At 45.2% G+C, this 22,337-nt stretch overlaps 1 protein-coding gene across 1 annotated transcript in view; it reads right to left on the reverse strand.

The window, feature by feature from the left end:
• Positions 1 to 345: 345 nt before the first annotated feature.
• LOC122933028 (kinesin-like protein KIF21B) overlaps positions 346 to 22,337 on the reverse strand; it is a 330,187-nt gene continuing 308,195 nt past the window's right edge. The window contains exons 6-7 of the mRNA XM_044287762.1: positions 10,267 to 10,466; positions 346 to 667 (exon numbers count right to left, since the gene is read on the reverse strand). Of these exons, the coding sequence (XP_044143697.1) occupies positions 568 to 667; positions 10,267 to 10,466 (300 nt within the window). The 3' untranslated portion in view covers positions 346 to 567. The remainder of the gene's footprint in view (positions 668 to 10,266; positions 10,467 to 22,337) is intronic.

Genomic DNA, 22,337 nt, shown 5'->3' on the forward strand with positions numbered 1-22,337 from the left:
AACACCATTGTACTTTGCTGAGCAATCAAATACTACTCTAATCTTATCTGGTTACTTTATGTCTTCATATTTAATAAAGAAAGTTCCCAACTAGGAAAACTTTAATGACAGCATGGTCCAAGAAACTTGACATACATGATGTGATTATTTCAACCCAATATTTGGTTTGGGATGCTCATTAATCTATTTTTATCTTTATTTTCCTTTTCAACAGTTATTTCAAGCAAAAATGGTTTATGCAAAGATTATTGTACAACAGTGAGCGTAAGACACACGAAACAGAAAACTCAACTATAAAGGTCTTTATTAGTTCTGTTTTAGCCAGGACTAGTCTGATCAGAAAATAGCCTCTTCCACTCACCATCTTCGCTTCAATGTCCACTCAATATTTAAAATTTACATAATAAATAATTATAAAATTAGTTGTAAACATAATGAGAAAACTCATCAATTAATATTCTTTTTAATTATGAGTACCCCACAGATGGGATAAAAGGGGGCAGGAACTTAATTGGTAATAGAGGGTTAGTTGGAAGACAGATGAGTAAGTGACAGATGGTGGACATATTAGGGAAGGCTTGTTGCTCGGCCCTTGATTGCTAAAACACGTCGTGGGAGACACGGAGTAAGACCAGGAACATAAACCCAAAGCTTGACACGGCAGTCACTAAAAGAGAAAGGGAAAATATAAACAGCGAATATACCAAACTTTAGATGTAACTTTAGAATAAAAAAACACTGTTAGGCTATATTCAGATGAACAATGTAAACCGCTTCTGTGTTCTGGGAACTAAAAATGGATGCTTTCGCATGCTGTTAATATTTCTCCTGGACCCCTTCACTTAAATGCGCAAGCCTTACTAGAAAATCAGACCAGTGTAGTACAAGCTAGAATTTTCTCTAAATTGGTCTGTTAACTATAAGGTCAGTGTTTAGTTGGTGTGCTGTTTTACACTTGGATGGCACATGAACATGAACATTACATACAGAATGGAAATACTAAAAATCCTTGCAGAACTGGTAGAAAATCAGTGGAAAGAAATATACTAGTAATAAAGACAGGGCTTGGCTACTTTATAACTCCCATACACTTCAATTAAGAGGGCCATGTACATGCTTAGTGTCACGAGTTAGAGATCCAGCGATAGACCTCTGCGTCGTCAAGCAATAAACAAACGGAAATCAGGTACAGACACACCAGAGTTTTTTTGCACAAACAAAAACCAGGGAAGGCAGCACAGACAAAACATGAACTCTGTGTACCGTCAGCACAGTGGGAGAAAAACCCCACCGCGCCACTGTATAGTAATACTCCAGAGGGGTATGACTAAGGAACTCCTGGTATTCACTACGGCTATAGCTGGTAGGATTAGGCTTTGCAGCAGGAAGTTGCCAGGGTCCACTTCAGAGCATGAACTAGACAGTGACAGCAGGAACGACCGGACAACAGGTACCGGCGGTACATAGGCAAACATAACATAGACAGGCACATATAAACAAGACAACTAATACAAGCAGGAGTATATCGCAAGGAACCAGGAGTGGCAGTGAGCGGAGAAGGACTTCCTCCACCAGTAATAAACTGCATGGCCTTGCCCATGGCAAAGAAAGCTGCAGCAAGGGCTTGCTGAACAGAAAAACCCCTAACGCAGAGACAGAACCCTTCTTATGGAGGAACGAATATGAAATAGGGGAAGACCGGTACGAAACAAGACAGACAAGACAAATCAGGGCAGAGGAATAAAGAAAAAATAGGAAAAAAGGTATCTGGAGACAATGGAGGTCCTCTTAGCTCTTCTCTATTATTCACCAAACCGACACAGTCACTGGATCCACGGCATGGTCACTGACGCGTTTCGGGTATGTACCCTTAGTCGTAGCACCAAGCTACGTGTGACCCCACATTATAAAGGATTAGGAATGCACCTCGTCAGAAAATCCTGGGAGGAGCATCCAATCTCATAGGCTGCCACAACAGAGGCACACCTCTTGATTAGGTTCATCGATTACACATGCAATTCGAAACACACTGTGAGGATATACCTGGGTCAATTTAACCCCACAATCGCCAGATTGTATGCTTTGCAATGGTAAAACCGCACAGTGTGAATACTTACTAATAAAAATTAATAATATAAACAACCAAAATAACGGTCTTACAACCTGAAATGTGATACAATCAAATAAGATTTGGCAAATAGTATAGAAATTTCATAGTAAATCTATATGATAGAAATGAAGCAAGCTTGTGTGTTTGCATTTTGTTGCAGAGATACATTGGTCTTAAAGTGTTCATTGCAGACTAGCATATCCTGTGTTGCAAAGCTAATATATGTGTAAAGGCCGATTTATTGGCCTGCATTTGTGGGAGGGGTGTAGCTGCCTTTATACCCGGCATACACCCCTCCCTCAATGAACGTCTCGTCTTGTTTCCACCTACCACACATGCAGGCAGGTGTCGGCAGCGTTCCTGGGCTCACGAGTCTGCGGTCAAAGATGAGTATGCTGCCTCATCCAGCAGCCATGTCCACGTAGTCCGGCCAGCGGTGTTTCGGCTCCCCAAGGTGAGGGGGAGCACCACCGCACCAGAACGATCGGCAAGGGAGCTACGTGCGGCTCCCCACGCGGCCATTCATCGTAGGGTTTCAGGGGACAGCATGTTCCCAACTTCGGCGCAGCCGTAAAGTCCTGCACGGGCCGCCGTGCAGTTAGATAGGAAGGTAGAGAGCCTGAGCTGGAGCAGGCTCGGTGGTCTATTAGTCAGGTCTGCCTGCTCCAGCTCAGTGCACAGGTCAGAACCCTGCTTGCTGGTGAAGATTAACCTCTTAGTGACCAAGTGTTTTTTCACCAATGTACTTGTATGGGGTCTTGTTTTTTGCAGGACAAGTTATAGTTTTTAATGCACCATTTTAAGTACATGTACTGATTGATTAAGCAAGCTGTTTTAGCTAAACCCTCCGTTGTTTAAGTCAGTAAAAGGCGTATTAATGGTCACTAAGGAGTTAAAATAAAATATTTAGTATATATAAGGGGGGGGGGTTCATATGTGGTTTAGGCAATATTGTTAAGCACCCCTTTTGTAGTTTCTCAGCAGGCTTCTCTTTAAGTTGCAGCACTTTGTGTCATATAAAAAAAAAAGGCTGAGGCTGTTTGTGTAGGTTAATCAGGATTTATTCTCAGTTTGGTACTATATTATAGTACTGCTACACAGCATGGTCTTACGCCGTATGATTCTTTGCACTAGGCTCAGTCGTACATGCAGCGCGTTTGTTCCACTCAGTTTACCGTAGTTACTTTTGGTTTCCGCATTACTATTGTTTCGTTTTAATTCCTGTTTACGCTTGTACACTGGTGTTTCATAATTTGATGTTTCTTTTCTAGGTCCGTGCTCTCCTTTTCTCGAGTATCGCCAGAGTTTTTCTTAAAAAAAGGAAAAAAAATAAAAATAAATAGAAGAAAAAAATAAATAAAAAATCATTGATTTGTCAGCCCCGCATGGGTCCCATGTAGCTAGTCTCGACTCCCTCATCCCATCGGAGGAGGTTAGCATGAAGTATTCCTCCATTGACCAAGCCATAGCTATCATCACTTAGGTCCTGGAGCAGCGTTGTCTAAGGCGGATATATCCGACGCCTTTAAGCTTCTCCCGATCATGCCGGCCCTCTGGCAGTGGCATGGCATTAAGTGGAGAGACCAGTATTACTTCTCTTCGAAGCTCATGTTTGGCTCTAAAAGCAGCCCGTGGTTATTCGATCAGTTGGCACAGGCCCTCCACTGGGTGTTAGAGAACAAGGTACAGTGTGAGCGTGTCATCCATTATTTAGACGACTTCTTGCTGATAGAGAGGCCAGGAGTTGCCCCAGTAGGTCTCAAGAAGCTTCTGAATTGTTTCTCTCGGTTAGACGTCCCAGTGTCCCCTAAGAAGGTTGAGGGTCCGTCCACTGTCATCACTTTCCTGGGCATTGTTTTAGACTCGCAAAACATGCTAGCGAAGTTACCCACAGATAAACTGGTCAGGATCAGGGAAGTGATACACAGGTCCACGGTTACTACTGTGACCACTAAGGCGAGTTCCAATCACCGTTGGGCATGCTGACCTTCGCCATGCGTATAATCCCACAAGGCCGGTCCTTCATTTCTCGTCTGTTGACACTCCTCCCCTCAGCACCTTGTCAGCACAGCCCGGTGCACTTAGACAGTCTGGCTCTAGCGGATCTTCACATGTGGGATCACTTTCTCCACCAGTGGAATGGAATTTCCCTTTTTCATTCCCGCAATATGTAGTAGTTCTCCTGTAATTTTTTTTCTGTCGCAGCTGCAAGTTCAGGGTTTGCAGCCATTTTTGGCACCCATTGGTTGGCAGGCGAGTGGCCAGTTGGAGTCAGACGAATCCCGGGTTTCTTGCAGACCTCAGCACTATTTGAGTTGTATCCCATGGTCGCGGCCGCCCGTGTTTGGGGTAGCAATTGGTCTAATTGCTCAGTTTTGTTTGTAACAGATAACGTCTAGTACAACTTTCATTAATGCATCATTTCTATTTCAGTTGTGCGCACTTGCCTGGTACACAAAACATGGCAGCGGATGCCTTGTCACGAGCTAATACCTCCCTTTTCTTTCAGATCATGCCAGAAGCGGACATCACAGGTGCCATGATTCCTCCGCACGAGTCACTAGTCCTGGTCTAACCGAACACTTAGCTACTGCGCACATGTCGCTTGCTAAATCTCTCTCACCTAATACGGCCAGAGCTTACCACACAGGGTGGAACACATTTTGTAGGTTCCAGGAGCGGTTCCCTCAGGGCCAGTCCAGCTTTATAGAATATGTTCTTGCTTTCATAGGGTTTTGTCACTCCGAGTCGAAGTTATCCCATAATACGGTTAGGTCCTACCTAGCAGGGGTTCAGCACTTTCTGGCTGTGAGCTACCCGGATCGGGGTTCCTTATTCTCTGTCCACGCTGTTAAGGCCGCTTTGAGGGGTCTGGGTAAATGTAGCGTGAAAGGACAGGCTATTTCAGGTCAGGTTTTCCGTGATCTCTCTGACGCCTTAGACAAGGGTCCTTATGGTTTCCTCCTTAGCCTAGTGCTCAAAGCTGCTATTTATTTAGCCTTTTATGTGTTTTGAGACCTGGTGAGTTCACGAGCTCCTCCAACAGCAGTAAGTTCGTAGCGATTAGCCAACTGGTTCCGAGTGTTGAGAGTTTCTCTTTTCTGTTGCCAGCGTCGAAACGTCACAGGTGGGTCCTCCGGCTCAGGTGTCATTCTTCCCCACAGAACACCGTTGGTGCCCCGTCCGTGTACTCAATCAGTTACTGGCAGCATTAGATGGCCTTGGGCCGAGTAGTCCATTATTGCCTTTTGGCCAATCGCCTCTCACAACCCACCAATTTGTGTCCCATATACGCCCTCTGTTGGCCAGCTTAGGTGTGGATCCAGCTTCGGTGTCGGGTCATTCATTCCGCATCGGGGCTGCATCCGCAGCTTCAAAAAATCAGGTGCCGACGCACGTCATCCAAAAGTTAGGTCGCTGGCGGTCATCGTGTTTTAGCAGGTATATTCCTCATCCTAAGGTCGAAATGTCGCTTGCTTTTCAGAATCTGGTTCTGTAATTTTGTGTTGTAATAAAGGAAAATCCTGCCTTTTAAGTTTGCTGTTTTTGCCCTCTATTCAGGCGTCCCTACATCGCCGCGGTTACGGCATAATTCTAGCCGCTTTAGAGTTGAGGGGGCCGCAGATGGGGTCAGTTCCTTCTCGCCATCATTAACCCCGACCACAACTATATATAAAAGGTATGAAAGAGAAACTAAATGAGTATGTATAAATACTGTCTCTCTGGCACAACTTTCATCTGAACAAATTGGTATTAAATTTAATAATGATGAATACTGTTGCGCATGACCAAACCGCACCGTGCAATCCCTCTCCTAAGCAGAATTCGGCTGGTACGCACAAACCCATCCCGCATTATACATTTCACACCTTATCTCTCGGGAAGGGAGAGGATTTTTGTGCGCATGAGTCGGACCCTCGTATTGAACTGCTGGCAAATACCTGTATCCTCTTTATATGCATAATCCATAGTTCAATTGTAAATATACATCAGTTCTTTTCGCAAATTGAGGCCTGCCGGAATCCTGGACCCAAGTCTAAAGATCCAGTAGGCCTCACGGAGAAGAATCTTTTTACGGTGGTCACCTCCCCTTTTGGGTGCCAAAACTTTTTCTATGGCAAAAGCTTGGAAGAACGTCACTCTACGGGCATGTTTTTGGATGAAGTGCCTCGCTATATTTGAGATGTTGAGACTATTAGGGTTGCCAATATAGTTCAAATGTTCGAGGATCCGACTCTTAAATTTACGGGCTGTGCTGCCTATGTACATCAGATCACAATCAGTGCATCTGATGGCATAGACTACACCCTCCGTATTACAGTTGATATAACTGCGGATAGGAAATTTGTCAGTATGTGTTACATTGTCAAATGTCTGAGTAGGTACAACGTAATTGCATGTCTTGCAGCGGTTGGCTCCACACTTAGTGAAGCCCTGGTAGCATAACCACCTGGATTTGACATCTTGTCTAATGCTACTGGCAGTATAAAGAGACGGTGATAATGAGCAGGACAGAGTAGCTGCTCTTCTAGAGACAATTCTGCAACCAGATTTCAATGCTTGATATAAGATGTTGTCCTCAAACAATATTGGTAAACATTTTTTAATAGATGAACTGATTGCATTGAATTCTCTACTATAAGACAGGGATAAGGTAGGAATACTGTCCTGCTCACCATCCACGCTGACTCCTACACCGCCAGGAGAGGCCCTCCTAATCCTCTTATGCTTGGACTTGCCAAATAGCATTTCCTCTCTATCTTTGAGTGAAGCAATTGTTCTCCCCCTCTTAATCATCCAGGTTGGATAATTTCTTTCTTTTAGTCTTTGAGCTACCTTATCAAACTCATCATCTAATTTATCCCCATCACTACAGTTTCTTGCTGCACGCATAAATTCCCCCACGGGGATTGCTCTAATGGTATGCATTGGATGGTGGCTTTTTGCATTTAGAATTGAGTTACCGGACACTTCTTTTCTGTATGTGATGGTGTGCACTATTTCCCCCGGACATCCGTGGAGCGTCAAATCCAGAAAACTAGTATGGGACTCATGTGCGGAACAAATGAATCGCAAGTTGTAATCATTATTGTTTAGGTATGCCTGGAGGTCCGGGACGGCAGACACATCGCCCGCCCACACCATAAGTATGTCGTCGATGTATCTTCCGTACCAGACTATACCAGGCCCAAACGGGTTGCTCAGACCGTAAATGTACCTCTCTTCCCAATATGACATGGTCAGATTGGCCAAAGACGGTGAGAACTTGGCCCCCATTGAGACTCCGCGGATCTGCAGGTAGTGCACACCATCAAACACAAAGTAATTGTGGGTCAGCAAAAATTTGGTGACTTCACAAATAAAATCAATATAACCCGAGCTAATAGGGAATAGAGGGATAGAGAGAGACCACATCTGCTGTGATCCACCTATAATTGTCAGTCCACACAAATTTGTACATGGCTCGCAATACATCTGAAGTATCCTTCAAGAACCCTGGAGTGCGCCTGACCAGTGGCAGGAGAATGTTATCCAGCACAGCCCGTAAATTTAAGAGTCGGATCCTCGAACATTTGAACTATATTGGCAACCCTAATATTCTCAACATCTCAAATATAGCGAGGCACTTCATCCAAAAACATGCCCGTAGAGTGACGTTTTTCCAAGCTTTTGCCATAGAAAAAGTTTTGGCACCCAAAAGGGGAGGTGACCACCGTAAAAAGATTCTTCTCCGTGAGGCCTACTGGATCTTTAGACTTGGGTCCAGGATTCCGGCAGGCCTCAATTTGCGAAAAGAACTGATGTATATTTACAATTGAACTATGGATTATGCATATAAAGAGGATACAGGTATTTGCCAGCAGTTCAATACGAGGGTCCGACTCATGCGCACAAAAATCCTCTCCCTTCCCGAGAGATAAGGTGTGAAATGTATAATGCGGGATGGGTTTGTGCGTACCAGCCGAATTCTGCTTAGGAGAGGGATTGCACGGTGCGGTTTGGTCATGCGCAACAGTATTCATCATTATTAAATTTAATACCAATTTGTTCAGATGAAAGTTGTGCCAGAGAGACAGTATTTATACATACTCATTTAGTTTCTCTTTCATACCTTTTATATATAGATATATTAGCCTTGCAACACAGGATATGCTAGTCTGCAATGAACACTTTAAGACCAATGTATCTCTGCAACAAAATGCAAACACACAAGCTTGCTTCATTTCTATCATATAGATTTACTATGAAATTTCTATACTATTTGCCGAATCTTATTTGATTGCATCACATTTCAGGTTGTAAGACCGTTATTTTGGTTGTTTATATTATTAATTTTTATTAGTAAGTATTCACACTGTGCGGTTTTACCATTGCAAAGCACACAATCTGGCGATTGTGGGGTTAATTTGACCCAGGTATATCCTCACAGTGTGTTTCGAATTGCATGTATAATCGATGAACCTAATCAAGAGGTGTGCCTCTGTTGTGGCAGCCTATGAGATTGGATGCTCCTCCCAGGATTTTCTGACGAGGTGCATTCCTAATCCTTTATAATGTGGGGTCACACATAGCATGGTGCTACGACTAAGGGTTCATACCCGAAACGTGTCAGTGACCATGCCGTGGATCCAGTGACTGTGTCGGTTTTGTGAATTAATGGAGAAGAGCTAAGAGGACCTCCATTGTCTCCAGATACCTTTTTTCCTATTTTTGTTTGCTGCCTGCTACGGGAACACTCCCCCAGGGCCTCTGGAGCCGGGTTTGTGCACCACGCCGGGAAGGTGAGCTGGATACAAAGTTTTCTCTATTTATTCAGAGGAATAAAGACATAATAATACACACAGGGGAACTCAAACATAACTGGCAACCCTGATAACAGAAACAAAAGAGAAAGGACGACAATGAGCAAGAAGGCGAACTCACAGAACATAGACAGACACGGATTCCATGGGTTAGCAGCATGGGAGACAAAGTACAAACCGAGAGAAGGACAAGACAAACACATACTAGAGGAGCTGACCCACATCTAAGGGCCGTTTCACACGAGCGGATGCCGTGCGTGGCATCCGCTCCGTGAAAGAGTGCCAAGACCCGCTGCAGACTGCAGAGGCACGGAGCAGTAACATGACTGTTAATGCTCTGTGCCTGTCTGTGATCTCTTTCCTACAAAATCACAGTTGTCACTGTGATTTCGTAGGAAAGAGATCACAGACAGGCACGGAGCATTAACAGTCATGTTACTGCTCCGTGCCTCTGCAGTCTGCAGCGGGTCTTGGCACTCTTTCACGGAGCGGATGCCACGCACGGCATCCGCTCGTGTGAAACGGCCCTAAGGGAAACTCAATATACAGATTCTGTCAGTGCAGCAGAGAGGCCACACCCATGGAGCAGACAGAGAGGATTAACTCCTAATAAGCACACAGGGGAGTTAACCCACAAAGAACCACAAACAACACACAGGAACAGAACTGCAGAGAGAGCAAAGACAGAAGGTCACAGCCAGAAGTAACGGTTGTGACACTTAGCTAACTCTCTTATATGAGGGAAAGTCAGAAATGATCTGTGAGGGGGGTACCTGACAACCCCAATCCAAGTGGAAATAGAGAAACAAATTAGATACAGATGGATAGAATAAAGATAATATATTTCAGAAAATCAAATAAAAATACTATAAAGCAATAAGGGTACTTTCACACTTGCGTTTTTCTTTTCCGGCATAGAGTTCCGTCACAGGGGCTCTATACTGGAAAAGAACTGATCAGTTTATCCCCATGCATTCTGAATGGAGAGCAATCCGTTCAGTTTGCATCAGGATGTCTTCAGTTCAGTCGTTTTGACTTATCAGGCAAAAGAGAAAACCGCAGCATGCTACGGCTTTCTCTCTGGCAAAAAAAACGGAAGACTTGCCTGAATGCCGGATCCAGCATTTTTTCCCATAGGAATGTATTAGCGCCGTACAAGACGCATGACAAGCGGAGAGACGGAGCCGTCCTTGCAATGAATTTGTGAGACGGATCCGCATCCGTATCACACTGAACTGATCACGGAACTGCCCGCCGGATCACACTCCCGCAAGTGTGAAAGTAGCCTTACTATTTAAAATAATTTGAAAATGTATTAATACTGTTCATTAATTTAAATATGTTCCTTCTCACCTGGATGCCGTGAATACATGACGGCTATTGTTACACATTGCACTGATAGGACTGTCATGACCTTTAACTTCTCCAATAGTTGTGAAATTCTCCATGTTCCAAACTTTGAGAATTCCACCTCGGCAACCACTAAGCATCACAGGGCGTCCTGTTACAAAACCCAAAGCACAGACCCAATCTCTATGTGCATTAGGAACTTGCTGTATGTGAAAAAAACAAAAAAAAACATAATTATCATACAGGTTAGATCATGTGCCATTTTATAGAGCAAGTTGTTACGGATGCGACAATATCAAACATGTCTACTTTTTTCTTGTTTGTTTCAGTTTTACATAATAAAGCATTTTTGAAAACAAATTATGTTTTTGTGTCTCCATTTTCTGAAAGCCAGATTTTGTTGGTTGATTTTGCTGATTGTCTTGTGTATGGGCTCATTTTTTTGCTGGAAGAGTTGAAGTTTGTATTGGTACCATTTTTGGGAACATATGATTTTTTGATCACTCAATAATACACTTTATGGGGCAAGATGACAAAGTAATTGGTTGTTTTGGCATAGTTTCATTTTATTTTTTGACATCATGATCATGTGACATTTTTAGAGAGCAGGTTGTTATACCTAATGTGTATTTTTTTTATTTCCATTTTACACAATAAAAGCATTTATGAAAAAAAATCATGTTTTAGTGTCTGCATTTTTATTTATTGTCTTCATATTTTTGTAAGGCCTCATGCACACGACCGTTGTGTGCATCCGTGGCCGTTGTGCCGTTTTCCGTTTTTTTTCGCGGACCCATTGACTTTCAATGGGTCCGTGGAAAAATCGGAAAATGCACCGTTTTGCAGCCGAGGCCGTGATCCGTGTATCCTGTCCGTCAAAAAAATATGACCTGTCCTATTTTTTTGACGGACAACGGTTCACGGACCCATTCAAGTCAATGGGTCCGTGAAAGAACACTGATGCACACAAGATTGGCATCCGTGTCCGTGATCCATGGCCGTAGGTTGCTTTCATACAGACGGATCCGAAGATCCGTCTGCATAAAAGCTTTTTCTGATCTAAGTTTTCACTCCGTGAAAACTCATTTCCGACAGTATATTCTAACACAGAAGCGTTCCCATGGTGATGGGGACGCTTCTAGTTAGAATACACTGCAAACTTTGTACAAGACTGCCCCCTGCTGCCTGGCAGCACCCGATCTCTTACAGGGGGATATGATAGCACAATTAACCCCTTCAGGTGCGGCACCTAAAGGGGTTAATTGTACTATCATATTCCCCTGTAAGAGATCAGGGCTGCCAGGCAGCAGGGGGCAGACCCCCCCCCCTCCCCAGTTTGAATATCGTTGGTGGCACAGTGTGCCCCCACCATCGCCCCCCCTCCCTCCCTCTATTGTATTAAATCGTTGGTGGCACAGTGTGCCAACCACCATCGGCCCCCCTCCCTCCCTCTATTGTATTAAAACGTTGGTGGCACAGTGTGCCAACCACCATCGGCCCCCCTCCCTCCCTCCCTCTATTGTATTAAATCGTTGGTGGCACAGTGTGCCAACCACCATCGGCTCCCTCCCTCTATTGTATTAAATCGTTGGTGGCACAGTGTGCCAACCACCATCGGCCCCCCTCCCTCCCTCTATTGTATTAAAACGTTGGTGGCACAGTGTGCCAACCACCATCGGCCCCCCTCCCTCCCTCCCTCTATTGTATTAAATCGTTGGTGGCACAGTGTGCCAACCACCATCGGCTCCCTCCCTCTATTGTATTAAATCGTTGGTGGCACGGTGTGCCAACCACCATCGGCCCCCCTCCCTCTATTGTATTAAATCGTTGGTGGCACAGTGTGCCAACCACCATCGGCCCCCCTCCCTCCCTCTATTGTATTAAATCGTTGGTGGCACAGTGTGCCAACCACCATCGCCCCCCCCCTCCCTCTATAGCAGTAACATTGGTGGCAGTGTGCGGTCTCAACAGTAGAAGATTCATACTTACCTGCTTCTTGCTGCTGCGATGTCTGTGTCCGGCTTGAGCTCCTCCTACTGGTAAGTGACAGTTCTTTAGCAATGCGCCGCACAGACCTTTCACTTACCAGTAGGAGGAGCTCCCGGCCGGACACAGACGTCGCAGCAGCAAGAAGCAGGTAAGTATGAATCTTCTACTGTTGAGACCGCGCACTGCCACCAATGTTACTGCTATAGAGGGAGGGAGGGGGGGCGATGGTGGTTGGCACACTGTGCCACCAACGATTTAATACAATAGAGGGAGGGAGGGGGGCCGATGGTGGTTGGCACACTGTGCCACCAACGATTTAATACAATAGAGGGAGGGGGGCCGATGGTGGTTGGCACACTGTGCCACCAACGATTTAATACAATAGAGGGAGGGAGGGGGCCGATGGTGGTTGGCACCCTGTGCCACCAACGATTTGATACAATAGAGGGAGGGAGGGGGGCCGATGGTGGTTGGCACACTGTGCCACCAACAATTTAATACAATAGAGGGAGGGAGGGGGGGCGATGGTGGGGGCACACTGTGCCACCAACGATATTCAAACTGGGGAGGGGGGGGGGGGCTGCCCCCTGCTGCCTGGCAGCCCTGATCTCTTACAGGGGGATATGATAGTACAATTAACCCCTTTAGGTGCCGCACCTAAAGGGGTTAATTGTGCTATCATATCCCCCAGTAAGAGATCGGGTGCTGCCAGGCAGCAGGGGGCAGTCTTGTACAAAGTTTGTAGTGTATTCTAACCTGAAGCGTCCCCATCACCATGGGAACGCCTCTGTGTTAGAATATACTGTCGGATTTGAGGTTCACGAAGTAGCTCATATCCGACAGTATATTCTAACATAGAGGCGTTCCCATGGTGATGGGGACGCTTCAAGTTAAAATATACCATCGGATTGGAGAAAACTCCAATCCGATGGTATAAAAGAACTCCAGACTTTACATTGAAAGTCAATGGGGACGGATCCGTTTGAAATGGCACCATATTGTGTCAACATCAAACGGATCCGTCCCCATTGACTTGCATTGTAATTCAGGACGGATCCGTTTGGCTCCGCACGGCCAGGCGGACACCAAAACGACTTTTTTTTTCATGTCCGTGGATCCTCCAAAAATCAAGAAAGACCCACGGACGAAAAAACGGTCACGGATCACGGACCCACGGACCCCGTTTTTGCGGGCCGTGAAAAAAAACTGTCGTGTGCATGAAGTCTAAAATGTTTGGGCGATTGTCTTGTAGGGGCTAATTTTTTCCGCAATGAGGTGATGGTTTGGTACTATTTTGGGTTATATATGGCTTTTTGATCGCTTGGCATTACACTTTTTGTGATGTAAGGTGACAAAAAAAAGGCTTTTTTGGCACTTTTTTAAAAAATTTTATGGCTTTTATCTGACAGGTTAGGTTATGTGATATTTTTATAAAGCGGGTCGTTGCGGACGTGTCTTTTTTTTTTCTATTTTATTACAGCTTTATATGTGTATGTTAAGGGAAAGGGGAGTTTTATTTTTTTTTACTTGAAACTTTATTTTGTTATTCTTAAACTTTTTTTCACTTTTTTTGTCCCACTCTGGGACTTCAACTTTTGGGGGTCTGATCCCCTCTGCAATGCATTGCAATACATCTATATTGTAATACATTGCCTGTCAGTGTATTACTAGTGTAAGTTGGGGGCTGCATTTCCTAGACCTCAGTAGAAGGCAAGCCCCGATGCTTGTGTAAGGCATCGGGCTGCCTTCTCACCTATCGAGTCCCTGTCTCCGCAGCGCGGGGACCTGATGGAGACCTCTTAGACACCACAAACACTTTCTATGCCGTGGTCAGCGGTGACATAGTAGGGATTAATTTACCAGCATCGTTTTAAAAAAAAATGCCGGCAGATACAACAGGGGCCCAGCTGTCAGTGACTGCTGGGCCCCTGCACTGATCGGGCACGCACCGCTCTGTTGCCCGTCAGATCAGCATGACGCACTAGTGCGTCAAATAGCATGAAGTCACTTCCAACTGTGACGTACTAGTACATGATATATCGGGATGGGGTTAAAAACGAAACCACTTAATATATACAAAACTGATTTTTAGAAAGTTTGTTAACCCTTTAGGTGTTTCACAGGAATTAAAACAACATGGAGGTGACATTTAATAATTACATTTTTTTTCATATTTTTTTCCATTTCAATAAAAAAAAAATCTGTAACAGAGCAATGGTTAACAGCAAAACAAACCTCAATATTTATTACCCTAATTCTGCAGTTTACAGAAGCACCCCACCTGTATGGGCACACTGCAGGGCTCAAAAGCGAAGGAGTGTCATATGGTTTTTGAAGGGCAGATTTTGCTAGTTTTTGGGTGCCATGTCACATTGAAGAGATCCTGAGGTACACCACAGTGGAAACACCCAAAAGTGACACCATTTTCAAAAGTACACCCCACCAGGAATTTAATAATAGTTGCCCACTAGATTTTCATACCTGCACGATTTGTTAACCTCTAATATAACCTCTGCTACGGTAGGCAAAACAATTTGTTTCCAATAACGTGTGATGATCAATTTAGCGCTGAGCAGAATGTGTCCCACTAGGTTCCTGTGTTCCAGTGGAATATTATGGATACCCAAAAACAAGAGGGCCAGTTCAGGGCAAGGGTCCACAACCCGGGAGGTGAACCCAGTGATCAGGTCAAAAACACTGCGCCAGAATTGAGAGATTACAGGGCATGTCCATAAGATATGGAGTAAAGAACCTCTGGCCCCGCATTCCCTCCAACAGTTGGGGGAAGAGGAAGGGTAGATTCTGCTCAGTCTCTGTGGAGTGAAGTACCAATGCAGGAGGGTCTTCAGCCCTGCTTCATAGTGGGAGACACATTTGAAATTGGAGACTAGAAATCTGATAGCTTGAACCCACTGCTCATCTAGAAAAGTTTTCCCCAGTTCTGTTTCCCATTTCCTGATGGGCAATGTTTTTGCAAAAGTTGCTTTTTCCCCCAAAACGTCATACACATATCGCGTAGTATGTTTTTTTTTTTAAAAAGGAATGGGTACTGGAACAGTCTCCACATATCTGAGTTAATTGAGGGTGGACTTTGTTGAATCTTAGCAATGAAATGTCTGATTCTAAGAAAATTGTAAAATTCTGTATGCAGCAATGCAAACAAGCAATGGAGAGAATCAAAGGGGAGGAGACTGTCATCTAACATAATCTGGGAGATCAAGGTGATCCCTCTCTCACGCCAGACCATCAAATTAATGTCAGGAATGGTTAGCTCCAGTTTTCCTAAAGTGGCTTGTGTATGAAGGGTGGCTACCGTATCCTTCTGCATCTTGCGGATAGAAGACCACAGGCTACTAACTAGTCTTATCGTCAGTAAGTCTCCACGTGGCTGGGATGGGTTCCACAACAGATGGATCAGGTAGTCCTTCAATGAGGCGCGTTTCATAGTGTGTTGCTCAATCTGGATCCAGACCTTCGTGTCATCTGGAGTCCACCATTCCCGGGCAAAAGAGAGTGCTATTGCTTGAAAATAATCCCTAATGTCTGGAAGGCCTAATCCGCCAACTTGCTTTTTCTTGGATAATATTGTACGTGCTACTCTAGGTTTGGTCAGACCCCAAATGTATTTACCCAGGGTGGTCTGTGCTTTTTTTTAAAAAGTCATAGGGACTGGGGTTTGGAGGGCTCAAAAAATGTATATGAACTTGGGTAGGGTCATCATTTGGAATGACGCCACTCTACCCACCCAGGATAAAGCTTTCATAGAGAAGCTGTTAAGGTCTCTCTGCATAGTATCTAGAAGGGGGAGGTAGTTTCTACTATAAAGCAAGGAGCAAGGAGAGGTAATCTTGACACCTAAATAAGGGATCTCCAAAGTTTGCCAGTCTAAGTCATGGGAGGATTTCAATGAGGCAATTTCAGCTAGTGGGATATTGATAGGTAAAGCTTGAGATTTGGCACTATTTATTTTATAGTAAGAAAGAGACCCATATTGTGAAATAATAGAAAGGGCGGCATCCAGCGAATTACCGGGATTGGTTAACGTAAGTATAATATCATCCGCATAGAGTGTGATCTTATGGGATCTACTCCCTACTTCCATTCCAGTTATTGAAGGCGAGTTTCTTATGGACTGTGCCAGGGGTTCCAACGCCAGGATAAACAATAGGGGAGATAAGGGGCAGCCCTGCCTGGATCCATTGGTGATGGCAAAAGGATCCGACACCACACCATTAACCCATACCCTCGCGGATGGAGAGGAATATAAGCTATGGATAGTCTGCAATATCTGCCCCGAAAAGCCCATCTGGCGGAGAGCAGAGAACGTGTAATCCCAATGCAGGCGGTCGAATGCTTTTTCCGCATCTAGTGTGATCGCAATAATTGGGAGGTTACGTAATTCGGCATAATTAAACAAGTCAACAATCCGTCTAGTATTATCAGACGCTAGCCGGACGGTCACAAACCCTGTTTGGTCGGGATGGATCAGGGAGTGGAGGAGTGGGGCTAATCTGTTGGCAATAAGTTTGACAAAGATTTTTATGTCGGAGTTAAGCAGCGAGATAGGGCGGAAATTCTGAGACACATCAGGGGCTTAGCCAGGTTTCGTGATGGTGACTATGAGAGCTTCCAACATATCCGGGGGAAAAAGATGACCATCCTGTACTAACTGAAACATATCAAGCATGTAAGGAGCAATAATACCCTGGAAGTGTCGGAAATACTCATTAGAGAGTCCATCAGGACCTGGGGACTTACCCATCTGGAGAGATCCGATAACCTTACTAATTTCAACAAGCGAGAATGGAGCTGTAGCGGATTGTATTTAGCCTGGCCTGTTTGGATCATGTAGGACGACATTCAGTTGATTGTATGGCTATGTATTGTAAACTGTAATGTTTACTGTGTTTGATGCATTGCTTTTCTGTGCCTCCTCCCCTCCCCCTTTTTTTTTCCTGTCCCATTCCAGGGTGTGGTCTCAGGGACACTGGGAGACCAGTAATCTAGCTGTTCTGTCCCTCCTCCATCTCCCATCAGCCCTTGCTATTGTCTGTCCCCACCCTTCCTTGTACCATGGTCATCTATGTGCCCCATTGTATGTAAATAAGGCTGTTGGGGGGTTTAAAGTGTGTGCCATGTCCAAATAAAGTTAGTTCTGCTCCTGATGCTGTGTGTCGTCCAGTCATTGGGATTGCTGTTGGGATATTGTTGGATTGTTTTGCCTGCTGGAATTACTACTCTATGGATTTATGATACTTGTTCCTGAGCCTCACTGGGATCTTAGGTGGAGATTGGCTGTGGAATATCAGCTCTCCGCTACAGGAGCGTTAAGGGATTGCAGTTGTGACTGAGAGAGAGCAGGGAGAGACGCTTGAGTGAGGAAGCTCTCCACCGAGGTAGAGTAATCACCAGGGAGAGGGACAGTCTCCTTCAAGTTGTAAAGCGACTGATAATACAATTTAAATTGGTTGGCGATTTCCCGGGGATCCGTCAGTTTTGCTTTATTCCCGGAGTGGGGGGATGGGGGATTTTAGATTTTGACTGCTGGGATTTTAGTTGTTGAGCTAAGAGTCTGCCAGCTTTGTTGCTCTGAGAATAGTATTTAGAACGAAGCCGTAGGAGGGACTTGTGATAGTTTTAGAGGAGTAAGCTGCTAAGCTTGTTTCGTGCTTCCCTAAGCTTGGTGGAGCATTGATAGGTTGGAGCTGACTTATTGGTTTCTTCCAATCTAGCAATGTCTTCCAATGTCTGAGTAATGTCATGTTCTCTGAGCCTCCTCACAACAGAGTTCAGTTTGATTAGGGAGCCTCGCATACACGCTTTGTGGGCCTGCCACAAGATAAATTTATCAGAAACTGAACCATTGTTGAACTGGAAGTTTTCAGTCAACTGTGCAGAAAGCTCAGATACATGCTTTGGGTTGTTAAAAAGAAATGTATTATTCCTCCAGATAGGGGGCCTAGTGGACTGAAACTGCTCCTCTAAGACAATAGTAATAGGGGCATGGTCGGACCATTTAATTAGGCCAATGTCAGTGGAAAGAGTATGGAGTAAAGCTGCGTGATCCACCATGAACTTGTCAATTCGTGAGTAGGACAGATGTATCGGGGAGAAAAAGGTGTAATCTCTCTCAAGGCTGTGCTGTGCTCTCCACACATCTGTGAGGCCCTCAGAGTGCAGGAAGGCAGCAACTCCCGCATCCGAGCGCCTGGCAGATGATGAGGAGTCAATTGTAGGGCGTAGAACAGAATATAAGTCCCCGCATACAACCACTTTCCCTTGTTTAAGCTTGTTTACATTGCGCATAAGTTTGTGTAGGAAAGCTAACTGGCGTGAGTTAGGGGCGTATAGGTTCACCAGCGTGTATACAATGCTGTTGATAGAGCAGACTAGAATGATATATCGACCTTGTGGGTCAATTTTGGATGTAATATGGGTATAGGCGACAGTGTTTTTAACCGCAATCAGGGTACCTCTCTTTTTCTTGTCACAATGCGACTGCAGGATAACAGGAAATAAACAGTGGCGCACTCTGTCGGCATCTGCTGGCAGTAGATGGGTCTCCTGACATACATAAAACATCAATATTAGCTGTCAGTGCTTCGTTCCACATATAAGACCTCTTCTGAGGGCAGTTCAGGCTCTTAACATTAAGGGACATGATCTTAAGGCCCATAATGTCAAGAGGGAACCACTGTATGCAACCCTGGAATCAAATGAAGAAGCACAATGTCAGGGTCTGATATCGATGAGACAGAGATAGCAGGCACTTATGGTTCTACAATAGGGAAGAGAGGGAGGAGAGAGGGAGGGAGGGAAGAATAACAAACAAATAAGACTTAAATATCTGTCTACAATTCAGTAGGTATTAAACACGACGGGAATAACCGTCTAGGTGAAGACAGGGCGAAAGTCCAATGCTAGATTGGAATAAACCAAAACAGGTAATAGTGACAGAGGGACCTGCACCTAAGCAGAAACTTCGCTAAGTCAGTGCTCGAATATAGAACATGGGAAATCCCAATGCGGTAGACAGGGCTATTGAGCTCCGCAGCAAAAGTCCCTGCACGCTAGCCATCACTAAGGGATCAATCCTCCGGCACAAGCGGGGTATCAGGAACAGCGGTGGTTGGATCCACACCCACTTTGCTGGAAGACAAAGGGATCTGCCAGAGTTGAAGTAACTGCTCCCCTTCCTCCAGGGGCTTAATGGCGTGCGTTTGTCCATTTTTCCAGACAAGGATCTTTAGAGGATAGCCCCATTTGTACGGGAAGTCATTATGCCTAAGGGCAGTTGTAATAGGCTGTAATGCTCTGCGCCGTCGGAGGGTGACCATGGAGAGGTCTGTGAAGAGTTTAACCTTCTGGTATGGAGCAGGTAGCGCAGTCTTATTCCTCGCTGCAGCCATAATTGCCTCCTTGGTGTGAAAAAAATGTATGCGTGCTAAAGTGTCACGCGGAATATTAGGGCCCAAGTGTGGGGGTTTGGGAAGCCTGTGAGCTCTATCGATGATCATATCAGGCGATCTGGAGATCCCAGTTTTATTGGTACTATTTTTGGGTACATATGATTTTTTGATCATTCATTATAACACTTTTGTAACGGGGTGCCGAAGGCGCACTCGGTCTCCCATCAGCCGCAGACTTGCTGCTTAGCTTCGGGAGCGAGGATCTGTGTTTGACCTCGTTCCCAGGGCAGCTTTGCTAGCTGGGAGTCTCCCTGCTCCTAGGTCTGCCTTGAGCGCCGAGCTGATCACTCGGTGCTCGACTGGTCGGTCATGTGACGCTGGCCACGTCACATGATCCTCACTCCCCACTATAAATGCAGGCAGGCTGCCGGCCACAGGTTGCCTGTTAATTTAGGTTCCTGGAAGTTGTTGGATACCTGTGTACTTACCTGATCCTGTTCCCTGACGATCCTTTGCCTGCTCCTCCTGTACTGCGCATCCTTCCTGGTATATTGACCTCAGCTTCCACCTGACTATTCTTTGCGGACTCCTTTGGTACTTCTCGACTCTCCTGGTATTTATGACCCCGGCTTCTCCTGACCTTTCTTTCTTATCCCTCTGTGCTGTGTTGTCCTCTTTGGTTTTGACCCGGTCCATTCACTATCTGTTATTTGTCTTGTCTGTCCTTCCTGCACGTTAGTTAGAGACTGCCGTCCAGTTGTCCCCTGTCATCAGGACTCGTGAGGCAAGTAGGCAGGGCCAGGGGTGAGGGTGGAGCGCAGTGGTCACTATCCTCCCCCCTGTGTGTGTGTGTACGTGACCGTTAAATTTATTTCACTTTAACACAACAATAACATTTTTGAAACCAAAAAAAGTATGTTTTAGTGTCTCCATGTTCTGAAAGCTATATATTTTTTTTTCTTATGTAGGGGCTAATTTTTTGTGGAATGAGGTGACTGTTTTATTGGTCCCATTTTTTTTATGGTGTTTATCAGACTGGGTCGATCATGTGATATATTTATAGATCCGACCGTCACGGACGCAGCAATACCAAATATGTCTATTTTATTTACTTTTTTCTATTTTTAACATGTGAATTTTATTTTTTTTACTTTTTATTATTTTATTTTACACTTTACGTCCCCCATAAGGTCATACAAGACCTCTGGGGGACATTTAACCTAAATATATACTTTTTTTTTTCACTGTTGATTTCTCCTGTAACTGGGGCTGGCATAGTAGCCCCAGTTACAGGGGAAATACACCACCCACAGAGGCTGTACAGCGGTATATAGCGCTGTACAGCCTCAGTGCAGGGCTGATCGAGGTCTGTGAAAGACCCGACAGCTCCTGCACTCACCCGGCTCCGGCAGTCACATGACCGCCGGGCCGGAACAGGAAGGGAACAGGAAGCGCATAGCGCTTCCTGCACTGTATACACAGCGCTCGGTGAGCAGGCAAACCCGATCTGCGCCTGCACGATTAGCATGCAGCTGCAGTTTCTGAATGGACGTTCAGGAAAGTCCATTCAGAAATATAGAACCACCTCCCGGATGTTTTTAGGCTATGGGCGGGCGGGAGGTGGTTAAGCAATAAGCTAAATGTGGAGCACTCACTGCCCAGTGGTTGTGATGTGTATTGCAGCTTTTTAGAGTTTAGTTACAGTCTCACGATATGATGTTGTTTTGCTGTCAGGACAAAATTCGCACCACTTCCAGTTTGGAGATCAGGTAAGAGAGGACGCATCTGTATGCACACAGCTGAGGAAACTAGAGGGGTTTTCCAGGATTTTTCTATTGACTGCTTATCCTTAGGATAGGCCAATAATACCCAATATATATAAATATCTACATTAAATAGTAGATGGAGCTGTGTAGTTCTGATGCAGAGTGTTGGGATTTGCTATGGTAGACAGGCTTGCGGACGCAGTACAGAGGCCATGACAATGTCTTTAACTTAAATAGTGCGGTGTTTTATTCACATAGACATAAAGTGACAAAATAACAATTTCAAGAAAAAACCGTCACCTTGAGTCTGGTGTTTGTTCACACCAGGTTGCAGCACATAGGTCCTTGAAGGAAGCAGTAGTCCAAGTGATTTTGTCCACAATGTAGCAGGCCTAGTCCAGGCCCAAACACTCAAGCTCCAGCACCCAGAATGCCAGCACTCCACTAGCAGATGGAGGATAATCCACACAGATGAACGTGCTGGCTGGGTTTTTATATCCCAGCCAAAACCCGGCCTGGAACTGCGGGGAACAGCCACCCACCCTGCCCTTTGGCTGCTCCCAATAAGAAACGGCCCGGATTGGCTTTAAAGCCATTCTGACAGCTGAGGTGTCAGACTGCACTACAGAACTGACACTTCAGAAAAAAAATCCGGTTCTTACCTCACTGAGGCCAGGAACCTTGGTGACACGTATCTTCTGTCAATGACTGCTCCTTGTTCCTTCTTGCATACCTCCCCCCCTTTGTTTAACCCTGAGGGGGTGAACACTTGCCAGACAGTGTACGCGGGACAGGGCATCCGCGTTTCCCTGTAACCTGCCTGCCATGTGTTCCACAGAAAACTTAAAATTTTGCAAAGATAAGAACCACCTGGTGACCCGAGCGTTCCTCTGTTTGGCCTGGCTCATCA

The sequence above is a fragment of the Bufo gargarizans genome, chromosome 3 (genome assembly GCF_014858855.1).
Source record: "Bufo gargarizans isolate SCDJY-AF-19 chromosome 3, ASM1485885v1, whole genome shotgun sequence".
In the NCBI taxonomy this organism is placed as follows: domain Eukaryota; kingdom Metazoa; phylum Chordata; class Amphibia; order Anura; family Bufonidae; genus Bufo; species Bufo gargarizans.